Source organism: Protopterus annectens, chromosome 12.part0, assembly GCF_019279795.1.
Source record: "Protopterus annectens isolate FY-2018-M chromosome 12.part0, PAN1.0, whole genome shotgun sequence".
NCBI classification, from domain to species: Eukaryota; Metazoa; Chordata; order Ceratodontiformes; family Protopteridae; genus Protopterus; species Protopterus annectens.
Window position 1 is genome coordinate 916,796,440 of NC_056746.1, and position 19,289 is coordinate 916,815,728.

The 19,289-nt window shown below is 37.6% G+C and overlaps 1 protein-coding gene across 1 annotated transcript in view; it reads right to left on the reverse strand.

Moving 5' to 3' along the window:
- LOC122816874 (plasmanylethanolamine desaturase-like) overlaps positions 1–19,289 on the reverse strand; it is a 418,698-nt gene that overhangs the window by 397,921 nt on the left and 1,488 nt on the right. Inside the window, exon 2 of the mRNA XM_044089944.1 lies at positions 1,951–2,070. Coding sequence (XP_043945879.1) covers positions 1,951–2,070 — 120 coding nt within the window. The remainder of the gene's footprint in view (positions 1–1,950; positions 2,071–19,289) is intronic.

Below are 19,289 nucleotides of genomic sequence, written 5' to 3' on the forward strand. Positions count from 1 at the left end.
TCTCTATGCTAAATCAACTACGTGACAATCCAGGCTTCATCTCTGTGCACCACAGAGGTGAAAAGTTATACTGCTTGCTTCTTAATCTACTGTACGCTGTGGACATTTGTGGGACAGGGTCCCTATGACAATGGGCCCGGTACAGTATGGTTAACACAGTTAAAAATTCAGGATCCTACAGAATGTCATCAATTAATCAATGTCTCACCTGTATTGAGAGATATGGCACGGCTTCATGATGATCTCCTCAGCAGTAAGAATCTACCACCCTATATGAACAGTGTCCAAACACCTCTGCCAAATGTGCGAGTTGTACAACCAACAATCAGCATTTGTGATTAGTATGTGCTGTGATGAATGTCCACATCCTGAAAATACTGTGTCGAGTCTGTCCGACTTCACATAACTGATTGACACAAATCACACCCCACTACAAAAAATGGGGTCTCGAACAGTGGTTGCAAGTCTTACAGATGCTCACTTCTAAACATCCTCAATAAAGGACATTTATGGTGCCCTAGTCATGGATAAAGGCCGGCACACTACCAAGGTTTACACCTTTGTGAGAAGAACCCATGACCCTCACTTTCCTAAAGCCAGACGATATTCTAAATACCTACAAAAAGATATGGAGTCAATTCAGAAAATAAATGTTAAAAGAACTCTGTGGACAAATCTGCAGTGCAGCTGAAGAAAATTCAAGAGTTCAAAAACAAAAACAACAACTGCTTAACTAATTGCATCAAAAAAACTTGTCATCCATACAGGACCTGAAGGGGACAAGTCTTCCTTGTTCAAAAAATCAAGCCAAGGATTGGCACCACCAGCTAAAGACATCTGCAAGCTATCACATATGATTCCATCTGCTACCTACTGCTCTAGCAGGAAAAAATGGAGAGAACACAGAACATTATTATCTGAGGGCTTCAACCACCTGCTCATCATAGGATGACCACTGAAAACAAACCGTACTTAGCCACTACTATTACTATCAATGCACAGTAGAGTCCTTGGTATTACATAATTTCTCCAGCAGATAACGTTTGCTTTAAGTACAAATGCATTCACTGGTCTCATCAAAATCATAACGCACCAGTTAGACAGGCAATAAGCATCACAACGGCCCCCTTTCCTTAACTACTTTTAAGTAGCAAAGTTCACATTCAATGTCAAACTATGCAGACACTGCAGAGTTTGCATGCATTACATACAACCAAGTACCTCAGTACTGCACTTCTATACTTAAATGCAGTTATGCCCAACTGGTCAGATTCAGTTATAGATCATCTTTTAACATATTACTTATTGAAAGTACTACTGCTGCACACATGCAGTCCACACAATAATACATTTACTGAACACAACGCAACTGTAGTCCGTGCATGTACTGCAAGGCAGACATCATTATATGAAAGCTATGTTTTACAGGACATCAGCTTCTACTACAAACCACAGATGAAGCAGGCATATAGCTGTAAAACAAGAATCACTGTGAAAGACCAGCAAGAGACAGAAATGTACTCATTTTACGAACTGCAGACTCCTATTATTCACCTCACATTACTATTTAGTGTTAAAAACTATTTTCTAAAATATGACTTGACAGAAGGAATACCTCCACACACTGTTCTTCTAGTGGGGAGGAATCCTTCTGGAGAGCTTGAGTCCCACAGGTCACCCCCCCCCCCATATCCCATGACAAAGATACAAAGCAGAACATCAAACCCAAGACTGCATACTACATGCCACAAAAGTAATTTATAGACACACTGAGTTAGCAAAGCAGCAGGAGTCAGACCCACTGCTTTGACTACATAAACTGAAAAAGCATTATTCACTTCCTACAATGTAGAAGAAATGTTTCTTTTAAAGAAGCAAAAGAATTGTGAACACTTTTTATTCAAAGAAAACATTGTCTGAATAAATGTAAGAAATACAAACTATACTTACAGATCCCCAAAATAATAGTTGGTGTGTATATTATATTAAAGTTGATAGTAAGGTGGCAGAAATTAAGAATCATCAGCGAGAAGCAGAGGATAACGGAAATCCACTCTTGCAATCTTTTACCTGTTTGGCAAGGAAACAGATTATCTCAGTATTATAAATAAACAAAAATTAAACAAAAATACAGTCAGGAGCTACAGCCAATTTATTTAATATCTGTTAAATGGTTAGATTATAATAAACCAAGGGTCCTTTTTTCTTGGAAACCCTAAGAGCCAAAGACTTCAACAGGACAGTATAAAAGAGAAACAGTGAAGTTAATCAAGATTAAGGGTATGTGTGTGTGGGGAGGGAAACTTGCTCAGTGTTAATACAAGCAACCACATCAAAATCATACATTCACAATTCACTAAAATTAAATTAATTTAATTTAATTTAATTAACTAAATTCAATTCACTGCAAACACAGCAAGTAGTTAATCATAACATAATGGTATTTTCCACAATCACATCTATATTATGTACACATTTTACAATGAGGTAGGGCATAAGTTGTCAAATGAAATAAAGCAAGTAAATACTAGTTAAACAACTTTAAAACACCACATCCAAGGAGAAATAGAATCAACTAAACAAGCCATTTAAAAATATTCATAGAAGTATTTAGAAATTTTACTTAGAGGTACAGAGATTGACTACTTTTGAAGTGAACACACAGGTAAAACTGCAGCAATATATTTAGCTGAAGAAATCTACAAGTTTTATATTTCATCCATTATCTTATCTTTGAAGCTGTTACAATTACCTAGTTTTGTTTTGTTTTCAGACGACATGATTCCTGTCAATGAGGGAACACAAGTGGAACCCCCTGGGACAAATTTGTGGTTTCCTACCCACTAATCAAGGTTGCGCTTGAAGAGAGTCAGAGAGGTACTCTGACATGTATGGGAAGTCTATTCCAGAGACGGGGCAGCCTCTGGGAGACAAACCTGTCTCTCTAGCAGGTTTGGTTGATGTCGCATAATAGATTTAGGCCTATCGAGTGGGTAATGCATAAGGAATTAGACTTACGGATATGGAGCAGCTCTAGTAGGGCAGGGTCCAATATTGCCCTACTAGAGCAATCTGTATGATACCAAGTAACGTGATAGTGATTTGAACCAAACTAAACATGTCACATTCTTATGTGGAAAGTCCCAGGCAACACAATATACACAGAACTAATTCAAATGTAATACTTAATTCCACATGAAACAAATGGTCAAGCGCTTTCGTTCCGTAACCAACAGAACTTCATCAAAACTCTTAATACTCTCTCTCTCTCTATATATATATATATATATATATATATATATATATACACATATATATATACACATATATACATATATATATATATATATATATATATATATATATATATATATATATACACACACACACACACACACACACACACACACACACACACATACACACACTATATGTGTGTATATATATATTTTGTACATGGCTATACCTTTCAGTATGTATGCATTTGTGTGCATGCGTGAGTGTAAGTAGGTCTACATGCTGAGGTTTTCCGCAGACACCCTATTTATTGACAACACTTTATCTGTTATTTATCGTGCTTAGTATCATTTTTATCTAGCCTGGCGTATAGCACATCATGTTGTATATTACATTGTCACTTCGCATGGAGGTATACTTGTTTTCTCCATACAACATTTTGTACAGGTGACTACATTCCGCTCCAGCAGTGGGTTGGACACATTTCATCTCTTTTCATTTCATTCATCTTATTTTACTTTATTTTATTTTATTCCATATTGTTATTGTGTCTGGTTTTGTTTTTCAAGTGATTTGTTGGAAAAGGTCATAGATCTTGCCATGTTTATATTAGCATTGATATATATATATTTAAATATACATATTTAAATATACATTTTTGTATTTTATACTTATGTATCTTCTATTTAGTTTAGTAGCTTCAGTGTTACGTGGTTTTAAACATTGTTGTGAACTTTGATGTTCTGATGTGTGCGGCGCCTTTAGTATAGGCAGCCGGTTTCTAATGGTATTGTTTTGATTCATACTGCAGTGCAGCGAGGTTGAGTTTTAGAGAGACGAAGTCATGTGGACTTGCATTTGAATATCATTGGATCAGTGTTAGTATGTCATTGTATTTAAGCTGAGTTTTTAAAAAATGTCTCTGTTTGTCTGAAGAAGCGGGTGGAGTGCCCGCGAAAGCGCTCACAAATAAATTCATTTTTTATACATGTTCTTGTTTGGATTCTACTGATATATCTGAGGATTTACTGCCATTAGTGACCTATCTATGTTGAACCGAAGGGTTGTTTTTTGGATTTAATTGAAACGCTAAGTTGTCAACAGAATTACCGCTTTCTCAGGTTGTACAGACCTGCACCAAGCTGATACGCTGCTTCGTCCTCTAGAGACATTCTTTGATTTATTCACAAGCTAGTCTGAGGAGGTTAGCGTACTTGAGTTGAGCTTATTTGGTGAGCGGACATTGTTTCTGATGCCATTACTTTTGCGAATTTGCCTATTTTAGCATAACGCATTTGGTGCACTGAACTGAGACTAAAAGTGGTACGTTGCCCACTTCAGCAATTAACTTTTGTTGTCTCGATCTAACAGGTCTGTGTTTGTGCTTATTTGCTTGTCTCTTCAATTTTTACTATCATATCTCATCTGGGGCCGGCAGCTATTTGAAGATTTGTACCAGATTATTGGTCTGCCCTCATTCATTGTTCTCAGCTCCGGGGGTGTGTATATATTTACATTCTTTTGGTTTGCGTTAGGGTGGTTTCCACAATATATATATATATATATATATATATATATATATATATATATATATATACACACACACACACGTATATATATATATATATATATATATATATATATATATATATATATATATATATATATATATATACATACATACATACACACACACACACACACACACACACACACACACACACACCAAGATTCTTTATATTTAGAATTTCTGGAACATCCCATTTCTAATATTGAGTCACAAGGTATAGGTACTTCAAAATGTGGTATGTGTAATTTTTCGTGTTTTTTACTTTAAAAAGGACAAAGTGCTATTATTGGGAACCCTCCACAATGTATTAAGCTGGTGAAAGGAAATTGTGCCAGTAGGGGGCTTAGTTTATCTTGCAGTTTGTCTGAAGTGCATTTTTTCTATGTAAAGTGGCAGCTTAAACTTAATGCCATGGAAACTCTTGGCATAAATGATTACATATATATTGCCCCTGTATTAAAAATGAGGCTCAGATTTTATGTCAGGTTGTATATATGTTGACCTGCTTATATATTATTATATCCAAATGTTTAAATGCGTTTAAGTATTATGTTTAAGTTTTATTAGTTATTAGACATTTAATAATGGACAGTCCTTTTGTAGTGTTATCCGCCGTTTTTAAAACGTTTTATTTTAGTCACATGATGGTTCTGGAGGTATTTAAACTGATAAAATGGTTGTATTAACGGTTCTGATGAAGTTCCATTGGTAATGGGATGAAAGTGCTTGACCATTTGTTTCATGTGGATAAAGTATTACATTTGGATTAGTTATGTGTATATTATGTTGCCTGGGACTTTCCACACAAGAGAGTGTGACATCTTTAGTTTTTGTGACACATTTCAGACATTTGATCCTCTGATAGTGATTTGAGCCTGTCTTCACAGGACACGTGTTGGAGGCCATGGATTCTAACTGTGCGGTATTTCTGTGGCCTTTCCCGTTGGTGCAGGTGTTTGGAGAGGTACATACCAAATGGGGCGTCATACTCAATTACAGTTGCTTTGTTTTGGACTGGCAACCAGATGACCTGTTCGAGTAACTCACAACAGGTTCATAGGTAAGTACTATGCTAGCTGCCCCTGACAGCCATTTTAATCCTAGCCAGTTTCACATTTTGTGCTTGAAATAACCCATCCCATTTGGTTATAGATTGGCCTTACCCATCCTATGGTCGATAATTATACATTACCTCTAATGAGAACATTTGGGATCATACCATAGATAATTTGAGGGGACCCATGCATGGGATAAAGCATTTAGGAGCTGCATATGTCCATTACTAGTATGGGGGCATTTCCCATCTAAAGATCTAAGCTGTTCTTGAAAATGGATAGGGATGGATTTTGTTTTATGTGGATGGAGAGTCTGTTCCTGAGCAGTGATATCCTCTGCGAGCTATACCTTTCCCTCCAAACCATTCTGTTCTGCAGAAGAGGTTTAAATCCCTAGGCCAAATACTTCTGATGCCATCTGATTTGCTGACATGCAGTAAATCCATTAGTAATGGGTGTGAGGATGCCTTGTATGCCAGGCAGAGGTCACTTCTTAGCAGTCTGTAGGACAGAGAGTATACACAGAGATGGTCCATGTAGGAGATGCGGTTTAGGCTTTGTATCCTTTAGTAAGACATCTCTTTCACCCTTCTACTTGCTGCATATTGTCTGGATAATACATGCTAAAGGGGACATTACATTCAATGACTGGCATAATGAGGACGGAGTTTTTTTTAACTTTATAAATGTGTGGGTAGTTAAGTGTTCTGCAGGACTTGCATTTGGTAATAAACTGCTTACCAGTAATGAATGAAAGCTATTGCTTGGGGTAATTTAAACAGACATTTGGAAATAACAGAGCAAGTTACAGAGTGTCTGTGTATATGCTTTAGGGTGGTTAAATGATTGTACACGGACACTGTCCATAAGATATAAACACACAATAGTGGAATTGAGGCGAATACAGAAATCGGCTGTCAAGTTTACAGCACAAAGAAAAAAATTACAGTAGGAAAAAAGGGGTTAGAAAGAAAACGGGTAGCCATTGATGTCATCAGCATCAGTGACAAGACAAGAAAAGATGCAGAAAAGGGTCTTGCTACCACAGAGTGTTTGAATTCATAAATCAGAGAGTTAAGAATTAAGTAAAATTGTTAGCAGACAAATTGTATTTTGCTGCAACTGAGGATACATTGTAACGAGAGTGACAGTAAGAAGCTGCATAAAAGTGTAACAAGACAAGTTACAGGAGTTCAAAGAAGTTTAGCTATGACTCAGTTATGCTGCACACTTGTTTCACTTGCCTCATTTTTTACACTCCTTGCATTCAGATGGCCCTACATGGATTACTTGGGCCGAGGGTTATATGGTCGAGGGATGCCATGGAGATTCCCCACAAAAGTAGGAGACCTAGCATATGTAGTTCAAGACAATTTAAATTAAGTTTTGAAAGGTGGAGATGGTTTGGTCAGGAGAGGCAGGGGAGTCCTAGCGTGTAACTTGAGCTGAATCTTACAAAACAAGGCCAGAGGTTTTGCAATTAGAGTATATAGGGTATGGGTCCCGAGACATGGGGGAAAGCAGGAATATAGACAGAGGTGCTAAATGGGTACATAGCAGTGATAACATCAGAGAAGGTACATGGAAGGATAAGGAGGGTATGTTAGAGACAGACAGTAATGCCCAGACCATCAGAGATATGGGGCCCAAACCAGGGGTGAATTTTCAATTTCAAATCCATTGATCAAGGTTGCATTTAAAAAGGGTTAGGGATGGATTCTGCTTCACATAGATGGGGAGCTTCTTTCAGAGCATGAAGAACCTCTGAGACACATCTGTCTTGCAAACATGCCTTATTTATGTCAAGCAAAAATTAAATCTTTGGCTTTAGTGGTTCCAATGTTGTTCATTTTGTAAATATGCAAAATGTTCATCAGAGCTGGATCAGAAGATGCCTTGTATGCCAGGCATAGACCATCTCTAAGTAACATGTAGGAAAAAGAGTACATTGACAGGGTTATACAGAGTACAGTGACAGGGTTTTAAGACGATTCATATAGGACAGTGTGTTTATACCCTGGATTCTCCTGGTAAGGAATCCTTTGTGGGATTTCCAATGGGTGCATGTGTTTGGTCAGGTACATGCCAAAAGGGCATTACACTCAATGATGACTTTGATAAGGGCCAAATAAAGTGGCACTGTGACTTTCTTGGACCTGGATGCTATATCCCTACTTATAATTTGGGTAACAGAATGATTTTTCTTACTACCTTGGCCACATGTTGGTCAAAGGCCAGATTATTGTCTGCATGTGTTCCAGATCCCTAAATGGTCAATTCTTAGGGGTGTCTTACTGATAGGGTAATTAGCTTCAGTGGCAGTTTTCCCAATATGCAGTCATCTGCAAACTTGGTTAGTTAAAGGCCCTTCACTTTAGCCTTTACCTCACAGAAGTAGAAGTAGATGTCAAATATGAGCAGTCCCAGCATGGAGCCCTGAGGTACCCCCTGGTAACCTGTCTCTTAGTTGAGGTGCTAACACAAATCCTGACTTCCTGGGTCCTGTCTGTGAGCCAGCTGACAATCCAAAGTGTTATACAAGGGTTAATGCCTAGTTTGGCAAGTCTGTCAGCTATCCAGAGTGGGGCATTATACTAATATAATCAACAAACAATCATCCACATTTCACAGACACTATAAACAGAAATCACTGTAAACTTGCTTCAAACCACACAATTCTCTAAGACCAAAATCTGTTTAGTCTACGTACTAACCACATAAAACTGAAATGTTCAACCCCCTCCATAATGTAACACTTTAAACCAACTCACAAGACCAAATGATATACTTGTGAACAATTCTCTAGCTTTTCTTACTCACCTTCGTCTAGTAAAATTAAATGTACTCTTCTCTTAAAACCCTCAGTTATCTCACAGGCAACTGTTGCCATTACACAAATTCATACACTAAACTCCAATTTTGATCTCCCTCTATTACTCTCTTACCAAGGTAGCCCACTCAAATTCACATTTCCTTCTTATATTAACAAATCTGCCAGAGATCAAACCAGCAGGAAACATTCGACAAATACTATCATGATAGTCATTTTCCCTTGGAAGACAAACATTAGATGCATGCAGCTTCTCCTTAGCTCCTTGAAAATAAGGAGCCCATCAACATAACTAGCTCCAATAAATGCATGCATACACTAATACACACACACACACACACACACAACGCTTTGTAATTGGTTTCTTTTAACTGTTGTATTATTGTATTTTATATATATCCACACATGTAAAAATTAGAAAGTGATGCAAAATCTTTTTTTTTTCATTCTAGTTTTCTTTTTTTCTTTTCTACTACTCATTACATCATTTCCTTACACTACGTTTTGTCTAACCTTGATTTGAACATCTCTTTTGAGCTGACTTTTCTTGTGTACATAAGAAATAACTCATTAAGCATACATTTTTTTTTCTGTTTTATCCTGTATTTAATATTAGTCTGTAAACAATTTGTATATTGCCTTTGAGAAACTTTTCTCACCAGGCCTTCACTGAAAAGGGATACGCCTGTCATCCCAGATGGATTAACCTAGTAAACAAATACTAATTAAGTGTGTGTGTGTGTGTGTGTGTGTGTGTGTGTGTGTGTGTGTGTGTGTGTGTGTATACATATACACAGATACATACATATACACATTTTTATGTATATAGCTACTTCCTTCCATTATCTACTGAATGCCCCTTAAGTAATGATCCCTAAAACAAGCTGAGCAGCACACACACCCATATTTAAATTTAACCACAGTTAAACAGCGCATTCAACACTCTGAGGCTACCACAGTACAATCAACACAAAAGTATACACCTTAAGAAAAAAAATGCTGCAAACATTCAACAATTACAGTACCATCAGAAGGCTTACATTTAGATTACATATTAAAGCACTGGGATTCACAAACGTGCCATTATCTACACATCTGACTTATCACCATTTAAATACAGCATTCAAAAATGTCAAATCCTCCAGCAAATGCAGAAAACGTGTACACACTAACATTCTAAACATTATACCTTCGTGTTGTATCTTCAGCAACATTAAAACCACAAAAAGGCCACAATTTACACTAAACAAACCCAGATTTGCAGGATTTAACTGTCACAATCTAAATAGCTTGAATTGACAATACTTGATCTTCAAAATTAAAATTGCCACAATTTAAGTGCAACATGCAAGCTCAAACACACAGAGATACCTATACTCGATAACCTTTCCAATTAATTAACATACATTTCTTTGCATCGCAGCTTTAAATTTCATAGAAGTTAACAATCAAATGTTTAAACATTCCAACGTGCTTAACTTTTTCAAAGTACAGTAGTTCAGAACAGTTATATAATGTGAAGTAGTAAACAAACCTTTCATAACTGGGCAGTATAAATGCTTACACACCTGAACTCAGCAGTAGTAGCATCATTAAAAGGACTGGCATATATGTTAGATATTCAAAGATAAGAATTTCAACAACTTCTCATTACATACAGATTTATAACATTTCAAACACTGCATCTAACCTATAAACAGCCCTAAATATTGGGGTATTCAGCTTAACAAATCACCCATTGCTGAAAACATGACAAACAGGTCATTTATGTATTCAGATTACAATTTATATTCCCCAACAATTACTGAATACATGCTGAGAGAGAGAGCACAAAAGCTTGCATACTTTAATTCAACACCACCAGTCTCACTAAAGACCAACATTTATATTAAAGTATTCAGGCATTATAAATTCTTAGGCTTGTCATGAGCTGCAGATTTTAAACTTCCCTCTTTTATATACAATGTTCAGATATCCCTCTCTCTGCAAATGGCTTACAAGGTTAAAGCACTAGTCAAACATATATAAATAAACAACTTTCAAATAGTTCAGGAGAAACTGCATAATGCATATTAGTACATTGAAAACGTCAGAAATATGCAGCATAGTTGCTTACATTCTCGAACACAGCAGCAGTGACACCATCAAAAAGGACAAACTCTGCATCAGGCCTTTGAATGAAGTTCAGACACTTACCTAGAGGTGAAAGAGTTACCAAAACACCGCTAACTATCTGATCAGAGGAGATCAGCTGAATGGCACAATATTTGTCCCCGGACCCATACTGCTCTTCTTACTCATCTTTCATTTCTGCTTCAGGCTAGAGTTCATCACCTTCAATGGGTTAGCCTGCCAAACCCTTACAACACAGATTTCCACCAAGATGACTTTTTCAGCCTTGCCAATGCAGACTTTGCACTCAGGAATACCCATGTGCCACTAGGAAAAGACATTAAATACATCAAGAGAGTTTCTTTATCATATCTGAAAGCTGACATTTCTGCTGCAATATGATCAATGAAAAGTCGTGTTTTAACGCAGGACTATCCTGTACTGCACACTTTTTACCCAGCTGCCGTTTCTATCCTATGCCTTCTCATACCAAGATACAAACTATTTGTTGCAGAATGAGGCTTGGTTTACCACATTCTCTCAGCCTAAGACAGCAGTAATCAGTAGACCAAAGACAGCAGTAATCAGTAGGCCTTCCAATTTCTCAAAGTCCATTTTGTAAAGCCAGTCCACAGTTCCACTGTTGGTTTTAACAAACTCCAAACATCTGAAAACCTCTTATTTCTCCAAAACACCACTCATCTGAAAATTTCCCCTTTTCCCTTTGGATTTCAAGCTTACCAAATATTGCTCACTACAGGCCAGATAACCGCACATCTATAATGGGTTATTACATTTATTCCACATTTACTAGGTTTACCCTCGAATATAAGCCACTATAGTCTCTTTAGGTCAAATATATGAATAGCTCCTTTCATCCTCCTTATTTTCATTAATCTCTGCAGGTGACACGGAGGCGAGGTAACCATGGACTAGCTCCACTGCAATACAACATAAAACCTTAACCTAAAAAACACTGTAGACTCTACTGATTACCTATCAACCGACATACAATGAAAAAAGGTATTAAAATACTTCACATATACATCTGAAGTATAACTTGCCTTTATCCAAAAGTACTTGAAAGAGTGATCTAGGCCCATTTTATACATTACACAAACTAAGCACATCACAACATGGCCATGGATTTTACTAAGCAGAACCTGACAAATTAAATCTTACAGCTACCCAATGTGTAAATTTATTTTTCTCAAAAAAGTTTGATGTCGTTTATCACACAAGTAAAAACTAAACGACTAGGAAGCCACGATTCAACTACCAGTGTATTTAAAAAAGTTATTAACCTATTAAATACTCCAGCAGTTGAATTGTGACTTCCTGTTCGCTTGTTCTTTACTTGGCTTTGTTTACATATCAGTTTTAGGGTTTTCACTGAATTTTTGGTTTATAACTCTTAGAAAGACTACACTCCATTAATTGAACTCCCACAGTTTTAAAATAGAAGCACCAAGCAGGTTTCTGGAATACTTCCTTACCTTATAAAAAGACAAACCAGTATTGGTGATCCTCAAAGCAGCATCCTGTGGGCAATTACATTTTCTATTTACTTCTACAGTATGCTATTGATTACACTATTCAACTCTGCATCCTGCCTTTCTGTTCTTAACACTCTGACAGCATGGATCTATGCTTCAAAAAGAATAGTAAATTAATAGGAAAGAAAAGAAAATACTTATTATATTTGGTCTTATGAAAAAACAGCATTAATATCAACAATCTGAATTGGAGGATTGTTTTAACAGTACAAATGTTTGGGAATTACTACTGACAAAAAATAATATCCCTCTCAGAACATGTTATAACATAGTAACGACGTTATACGCAAGACCCTGTACCGAATTACAGTACCAACTACTAGAAATAACCTAGCAACATCACATCATTACTCTTACCCCAGTTATCGTACACCTTTGCAGCTAGAGACAAATCTCAATAAAACTACTTTCAACAGTTTGAATTTACTTCTCATAACATTGCCGAGTTGCTTTTCTACGGGATGTACAGCAAATCATATAAGGATGGATGACTTTTTCTGAAAAAACTAAATACATCTACCTCATCTTTTCTCACAAAATCCTGTACAACTGAAAGATCCTGCACTCTCATTATTATTCAATGTACAAAACATTCAGACACATTCATGTGACTAAGAAAATAAAAGTCCACAGCAGGGGAATGAACTCCGAGACACTTCTTAGCCACTAATGAACTCACTCACACAGCAATTACGAGACATTTGTCATTTCTCCACTTTTAAAAATTCATCCAACACTCTATGGTTATTTAGCTTGCAAAGAAAACATTTAAATCAACTGCAGTGAAGAACTCTTGAATTATTTTCTGAAGTTGCTTGAGTGATGGAGCAGAACAGTTTAGGGTAGAGTCATCTGCATATTGTACTAGGGTGGCAGTATGAAGGTTATGAAGTAAGCTATGCTAAGATAATAACTTCCTTTCTTCCACAATATGTGCCTACTTACAATAAATATATGTGAGCAACTTTTCTAAAATAGTTTTATCTTTCCCAATATTTGTGTTTTCAGTATTGCATACAATACCAGAAAAAAATATGAAGTACTTATTTTGCAATTGCATAGAAACGCACACGACTGTAAGAATCTGTATATCTTTTTAACTGTACAAAATACTTTCTTGGTCTAATTTCTGGTCTACTGCTGGTCCCTTCTAAGAAAAAGGCCCAGTCGTGCAGAATTACTCTGGTACACAAAACGCAAATATACAGAACATTGCTTTTTCTTGAACTTCACCAGATGGGTGCTTCAATTGCACCAAAGTTGTTGCCAGTCTTTAACCACTTCATCAACATATACTTCACAAGTTTCCAAGTGTCAAACATAACTACCCAGATGACCCCCATCAGACAAACTACAAATTTATTCCTTTAACAGGAACATTATCATCCCTTGGAGAAAATATTTTTTGTATAATCTTTTTTTATTTTCAAAAACATCACCAGGTTAAGGGTCTATCACACACACTAGTCCTCTCCATTCCTTCACCATGTTTTTCCAAATTTTCTTCCATTGTGGGTATAGATGATCCTGGCCTCGTACACAGACCAAACAGATTTCTTCTGCTTTTTAATTTTTTTAATACTATTTTGTCTTGCTCTTTGTCTAGTTCCTCCATCTTACCTTCAGACCATAACTGGCAAAGATTGCGCTGTAATAACTTGCACTGTAATAACTGCAGAAGAAGTAAATGAATAAAGCCGGGTGTCCGCAGACACACTATACTCCCCAAAGCCATGTGGTTCTAGCTGCTCTAAAGTTAGATTTTAGAGCCTCTTCTCCAGCCAATAGATTCAATGATGCCTTGCAAAATGAAGAAAGAAAGAAATTCTTATTTTATTTTAGTAAAAATATAAATTACATCCAGATGTTCAAAGCTGAGAAAATAGCAGTTCCCAAGGCTTGCAAGGATACACACATCATATATGGGACTGCTGCCTGCCTCCCTACTCTAGACAAACACAAAAAAAATATAAAACAGTCACCTTCTGTGGATCCCCCTGGTGTTACACTGGGATGAAAATGAAAGAACAAATGGCCAAAGTCATATATCTCAAATTGCTGCTGACATGAATCACACACACACACACACACACACACACACACACACACACACACACACACACACACACACACACACATATACACTCCCCCCATAACTTTAGATTGGGAAGAAAGTGAAAAAACAAATGGCCACAATAAAGTATTTCACTGTGTTGATCTCAGAAAAATACTTCTTGATGCATACAACCACAAACTAATTCTGCAAAGTCCGATAAACTCGACAGCAGGGCATCCCCACACACAGCAATCATAACCATTTTGTTGACTGTGCACACCAAGTATTAATGATCAATACAAAACTATAAATAAGCAACCATTTTTACTGTGTACACCTCACGGGTCTGTGATCAAATGAATGGATATATAAGCAATAGCCAAAGCAATGTATTGATCTCACTGTTGTCAAACACATCCAGTGCAACCCACTGCAACCCCTCCATTTCTCTGTGTGCATGCTCAGCCCATATATGCAAATGCACTCACACACACACACACACACACACACACACACACACACACACACACACACACACACACACACACACACACACACTAATCTAGCCATCCTTCAGGCTGGCTGTAAAGCAGTGGCAGTCACAAAGTTATGTCTTGTGCTTAGTCCCATTTGGAAGTCACATTGCATTTTTTGATACAGGATACCTCACACAGCAGTCAGATGAGGTGGCCTGAGCAAATAGGGAAGGCTGCTTGTTGCTTCATCTAGCAGCCCAAGCAACCCTATTGAACATTACCTGCACTTCAAAACAATAGGCAGACTTGTAATGAGGCACAATCACTTTATTCTCTATGGGAGCCTACACATAAAGGTTGGGATGTTTTAAAAGCTCAGCCAAGCCATCGGACTTTAGAAACTGGAACCGAGTAAACAAGCATATGAGGAGGTCCAATTCTACAAATGAGAAAGTCAACTATTTTTGAGAAACAAAAATCAATTTTTTTTGGAAAGGCTGCAGGCCAACAGTCCAGCACCACAAGTCGCCCCTTGCTGTTGCAGGTGAATCAGACTAGCCATATAAACTCAGTTGCTGGCACTGTGGTCATATAAATGATTTAAATAAAAAAAAGGGAAAAGGACAATGAACAGTGCCCTGAGGAACTCTCTTCAATACTGAGCAAGAAGAAGAGTCCCCGACTCCAACACAAAAGGATTAACCCTTTAGCCAGCTCACAATGCAGTCTGCAATTTAGGGATTGTCAGCATTAATGTATAAAGTATTTATTACTGTGTTGTGAGGAATCCTGTCAAATGTGAGCTTTTCTGATTCCTGAATGGGGAGTGGTATCAAAGGCCTTAGCCAGATCAAGGTAGGCTGAATGAAATCACCTTGCTTTCATCGACAGCTCTGGTGACTGACTCAAAGAAGTTGACCAAGTCGAACAGGCATGATCTACCCTTCACAAAACGAAACTGCGTGGGATCCAGAGTTTGGAGATTCCTTATATCCTTGTTTATTAGGTCCACACTAATGCATTCCATAGCTTTGCATATCAGACTCATCAGGCTAATGGGGCGATAGTTCCCAGGGTCTGTAGTCGCTCCTCCTTTGTGGAGAGGGATGACTGTAGCAGTTCACCATTTGATAGGGACAAAGCCTGAGGTGAGGCTGTGACTGAACAGGGCACACAGGTGAGGTGCCAGTTTACTCTGTAGTTCATGCAGAACACAGCCAGTGATATTGTCAAGTCCCAGGGAAGCTGTATTCTTAGCCTTGGTCAGTGCTGTGTTAACTTGTGCAGCAGTAATATTGGGTGCCTGGCAATCAACTGGTATTGTGACTGGTCCGGGGGGGGGGGGTAAAGCTGGCACTGAATGTCGGCCAGTATACTGGCAATATCTGTTGGCTCTGTATAGGAGGTATCTTTGTGCAGCAGCTCAGGGCAAATCTAGGTATTTCAGTGGAGATTCTTTACATAAATATAGAAGGCCTTGTGGTTTTCTTTACTATCTGCTGCAATTCTGTTTTCATAGCTAGCTTTAGAGAGTTTGATGAGGGATCTCAGCTTTTTGTTGAGGTTGACAAGGGAGTTTCCAGTTTTGGGACTTCACCTTATTCCGCATCAGTTTCCTCCTTCTGTTGTAGAGTTTGTTTATGGCAGGGGACCCCTTATTGGTCAATCAGTATAGTTCTACCAGACAGAGATGTGTACATATACCCTTAAATAACCGAGCACTCTTTCTCCCATGCCTTATTCTCATCCTCCTCCTCCCGCCATCCAAATAATCTGTCCACTGCTCTGCTGCTCAAACCCATTCCTGCCTTTGAACTGGTTGAAATGAACATTAGTCAACCTAAATTCTTGGGAATTTGCAATACTTTTATAGGCATTCTTATCATTCAAGCTGTCAAGCCTCTAACATTTCTATAGGTACTTTCTGTTGCTATTGAAATCAGCTATTATCATCCTCTTCAGCTACCTCTGAGCACCACATCAAAGCTTCATGCTGCCTCCTTACTACTAAAAGTAAAACTCTCAAAAACGCAGTTTTGGGCCAACTACTTGCTACCTGATTGGCCTAGTGGGACATACCTGAGCAACAAAAGATAATTAAAATATTTTGCATGTTTATATTTGCCTTCTTAATTTCCATGTCTATAATGTATGAAAAGCTCAAGGGAAGCAGCCAGTGTCTCTCTCCCCTACTCATAGCACAGGGAGTGCCTAAGAAAGCAACTGAAAAGACAGCCTGGCAAGGCAGGTGATCCACTGTTTAGTCTTTGATATGAGCCCTAAATAGACTACTGTTGTGTTGCACATTTAACCTTCATCTCTGAAACAGTGTTTGAGGGAAAGCTAACAGGTAGTTTCTTGAAATTTTACCATGCAGATTCCTGGTGAGAGGTATTCACTCAGTGATAAAACAGTTGTAAAAGCTCACGCCCCAGCAACTGTACAACATGGCTTTAAACACTGTTCGTGTGCCCACTGTGAAGGGGCATACTCCATGCCCAGCATAATTTTAGCTGCAGTACCCACTCTGAAGTAATATGTAACACACAAACTGTGGCTTTATATATTGTTACAGTGCTCACACTGTAGCAATATACTCCACATATACAGTGGTTTTAGACATTGTTACGATAACCACTCTGTAGTAATATATCCCACACATACTGTGGTTTTAGACAGTTAAGAGTACTCACACTGAAGCAATATACTCCACATATATAGTTGCTTTAAACATTGTTCGAGTACCTACTCTGTAGTAATATACTAAACATATACCATGGGGTTTAAACATTGTTACGGCACCTGTTCTGCAGGAATATACCACACACACACACACACACACACACACACACACACACACACACACACTTTAGACATTGTTATAGCACCCACTGGGTAGAAACCTACGCCATGCATAGTGAAGCTTTAAGACATTGTTACAGTACTCACTCTATACCAATATATGCCACACATACTGTGGCTTTAGGCATTGCTACAATATCCACTTTGTATTAATATACCCCTTGTGTGGCTTTAGACATTGTTATGGTACCAACTCTGTAATAATATACTCTACATATACCATGGCTTTAGTCATGGTTACAGCACCCACTACGTGGAAATTTACTCCACAAAAACTGAAGCTTTAGACGTTGTTGCAATACTCAATCTGTAGCAGCATACTCCACATACAAAAAACATAAACGCACATGTTGTTGCAGTTTGTGATCTGCCTTCAATTTATCCACCACTACAAATTCCATTTCTACTTAGGAAGATTATGCTTTACTGCTTCATGCTAATTAACATAAAAGTGATTACATACTACTAGATATCACACACATTAAAATATTTTATACAGGACTATACAGTAAGCATATATTAACACTCAAGCTTTACACATTACATGTTTACTCCTATTCTTCTGTGAAAAACACAATTTGATGATACATGCTTTATGACACCTATCATTACATTTTGTGCTAAACACAAAGTCTGTATATACATGAAAAAGTACCCCCTGGATCAGTAATGAACATTATTGTAATAAAAAACTGCAATAATTCTTTGGAAAAGGACATTTTCTACAAATCCTTTAGCCATAGGACAAAAAAACAACAAGGTACAATAAATACAGGCTCAGATGTTTGTAAAATGAAGAGGAGTTGTACGCCAGACACTCCAAAAACTGCAGTGAAAGTAGTGTAAAGGAAATGTGCTTTAATGAAAAAGTTAAATTAAAGTGAACCACACAACTTCTGGTGTTTATAGTATACCCAGGTAATTACTAATTAGGTTAAATTACTCTTCCCTACACAGGAAACACCCCTGCCACACCTTTAATTCCATTTCTCACAGACAGACACACACACTCACAGAAAGACAACTGGGCCAACACACTGGTGTACAACATTAGCGTTAACTCAATAAAAGATGATGTAGTTTGACAAAGACAACAAAACTAGGCAGGCCACAATGTCACAGAACTTCCTCACTCCTTTCTAAAATACACAAGACAAAAGGCATTCACAGTTCAACTTTACACTGAAATGGATGTAATCATGCTTTAAATATTGTCAAATTCTTCCCTGTAGTAATGCCACACACTAACTCTCAACTGACACAACTGTAAGTAATGTCATACATATAGAATGCAGAGTATTGTGCAACACTATAAATATATTCTTGCTAAAACAGTTTGATGCACTACTATCTTGTTTCCTGATAACCTTACAGTTTCCTAAAATCACGCTGATTTCTGTAAATTAATTTTACTTGCGTGCAAATTATTTTCTGCCTTACTCAACAGATGGCTGTAAAGGGTCCTTTTGGGTTAGTCCTCCTTACAAATTAATCAAAACTGAAGCATAAAACTACAACAACACAAACCGCCCCAA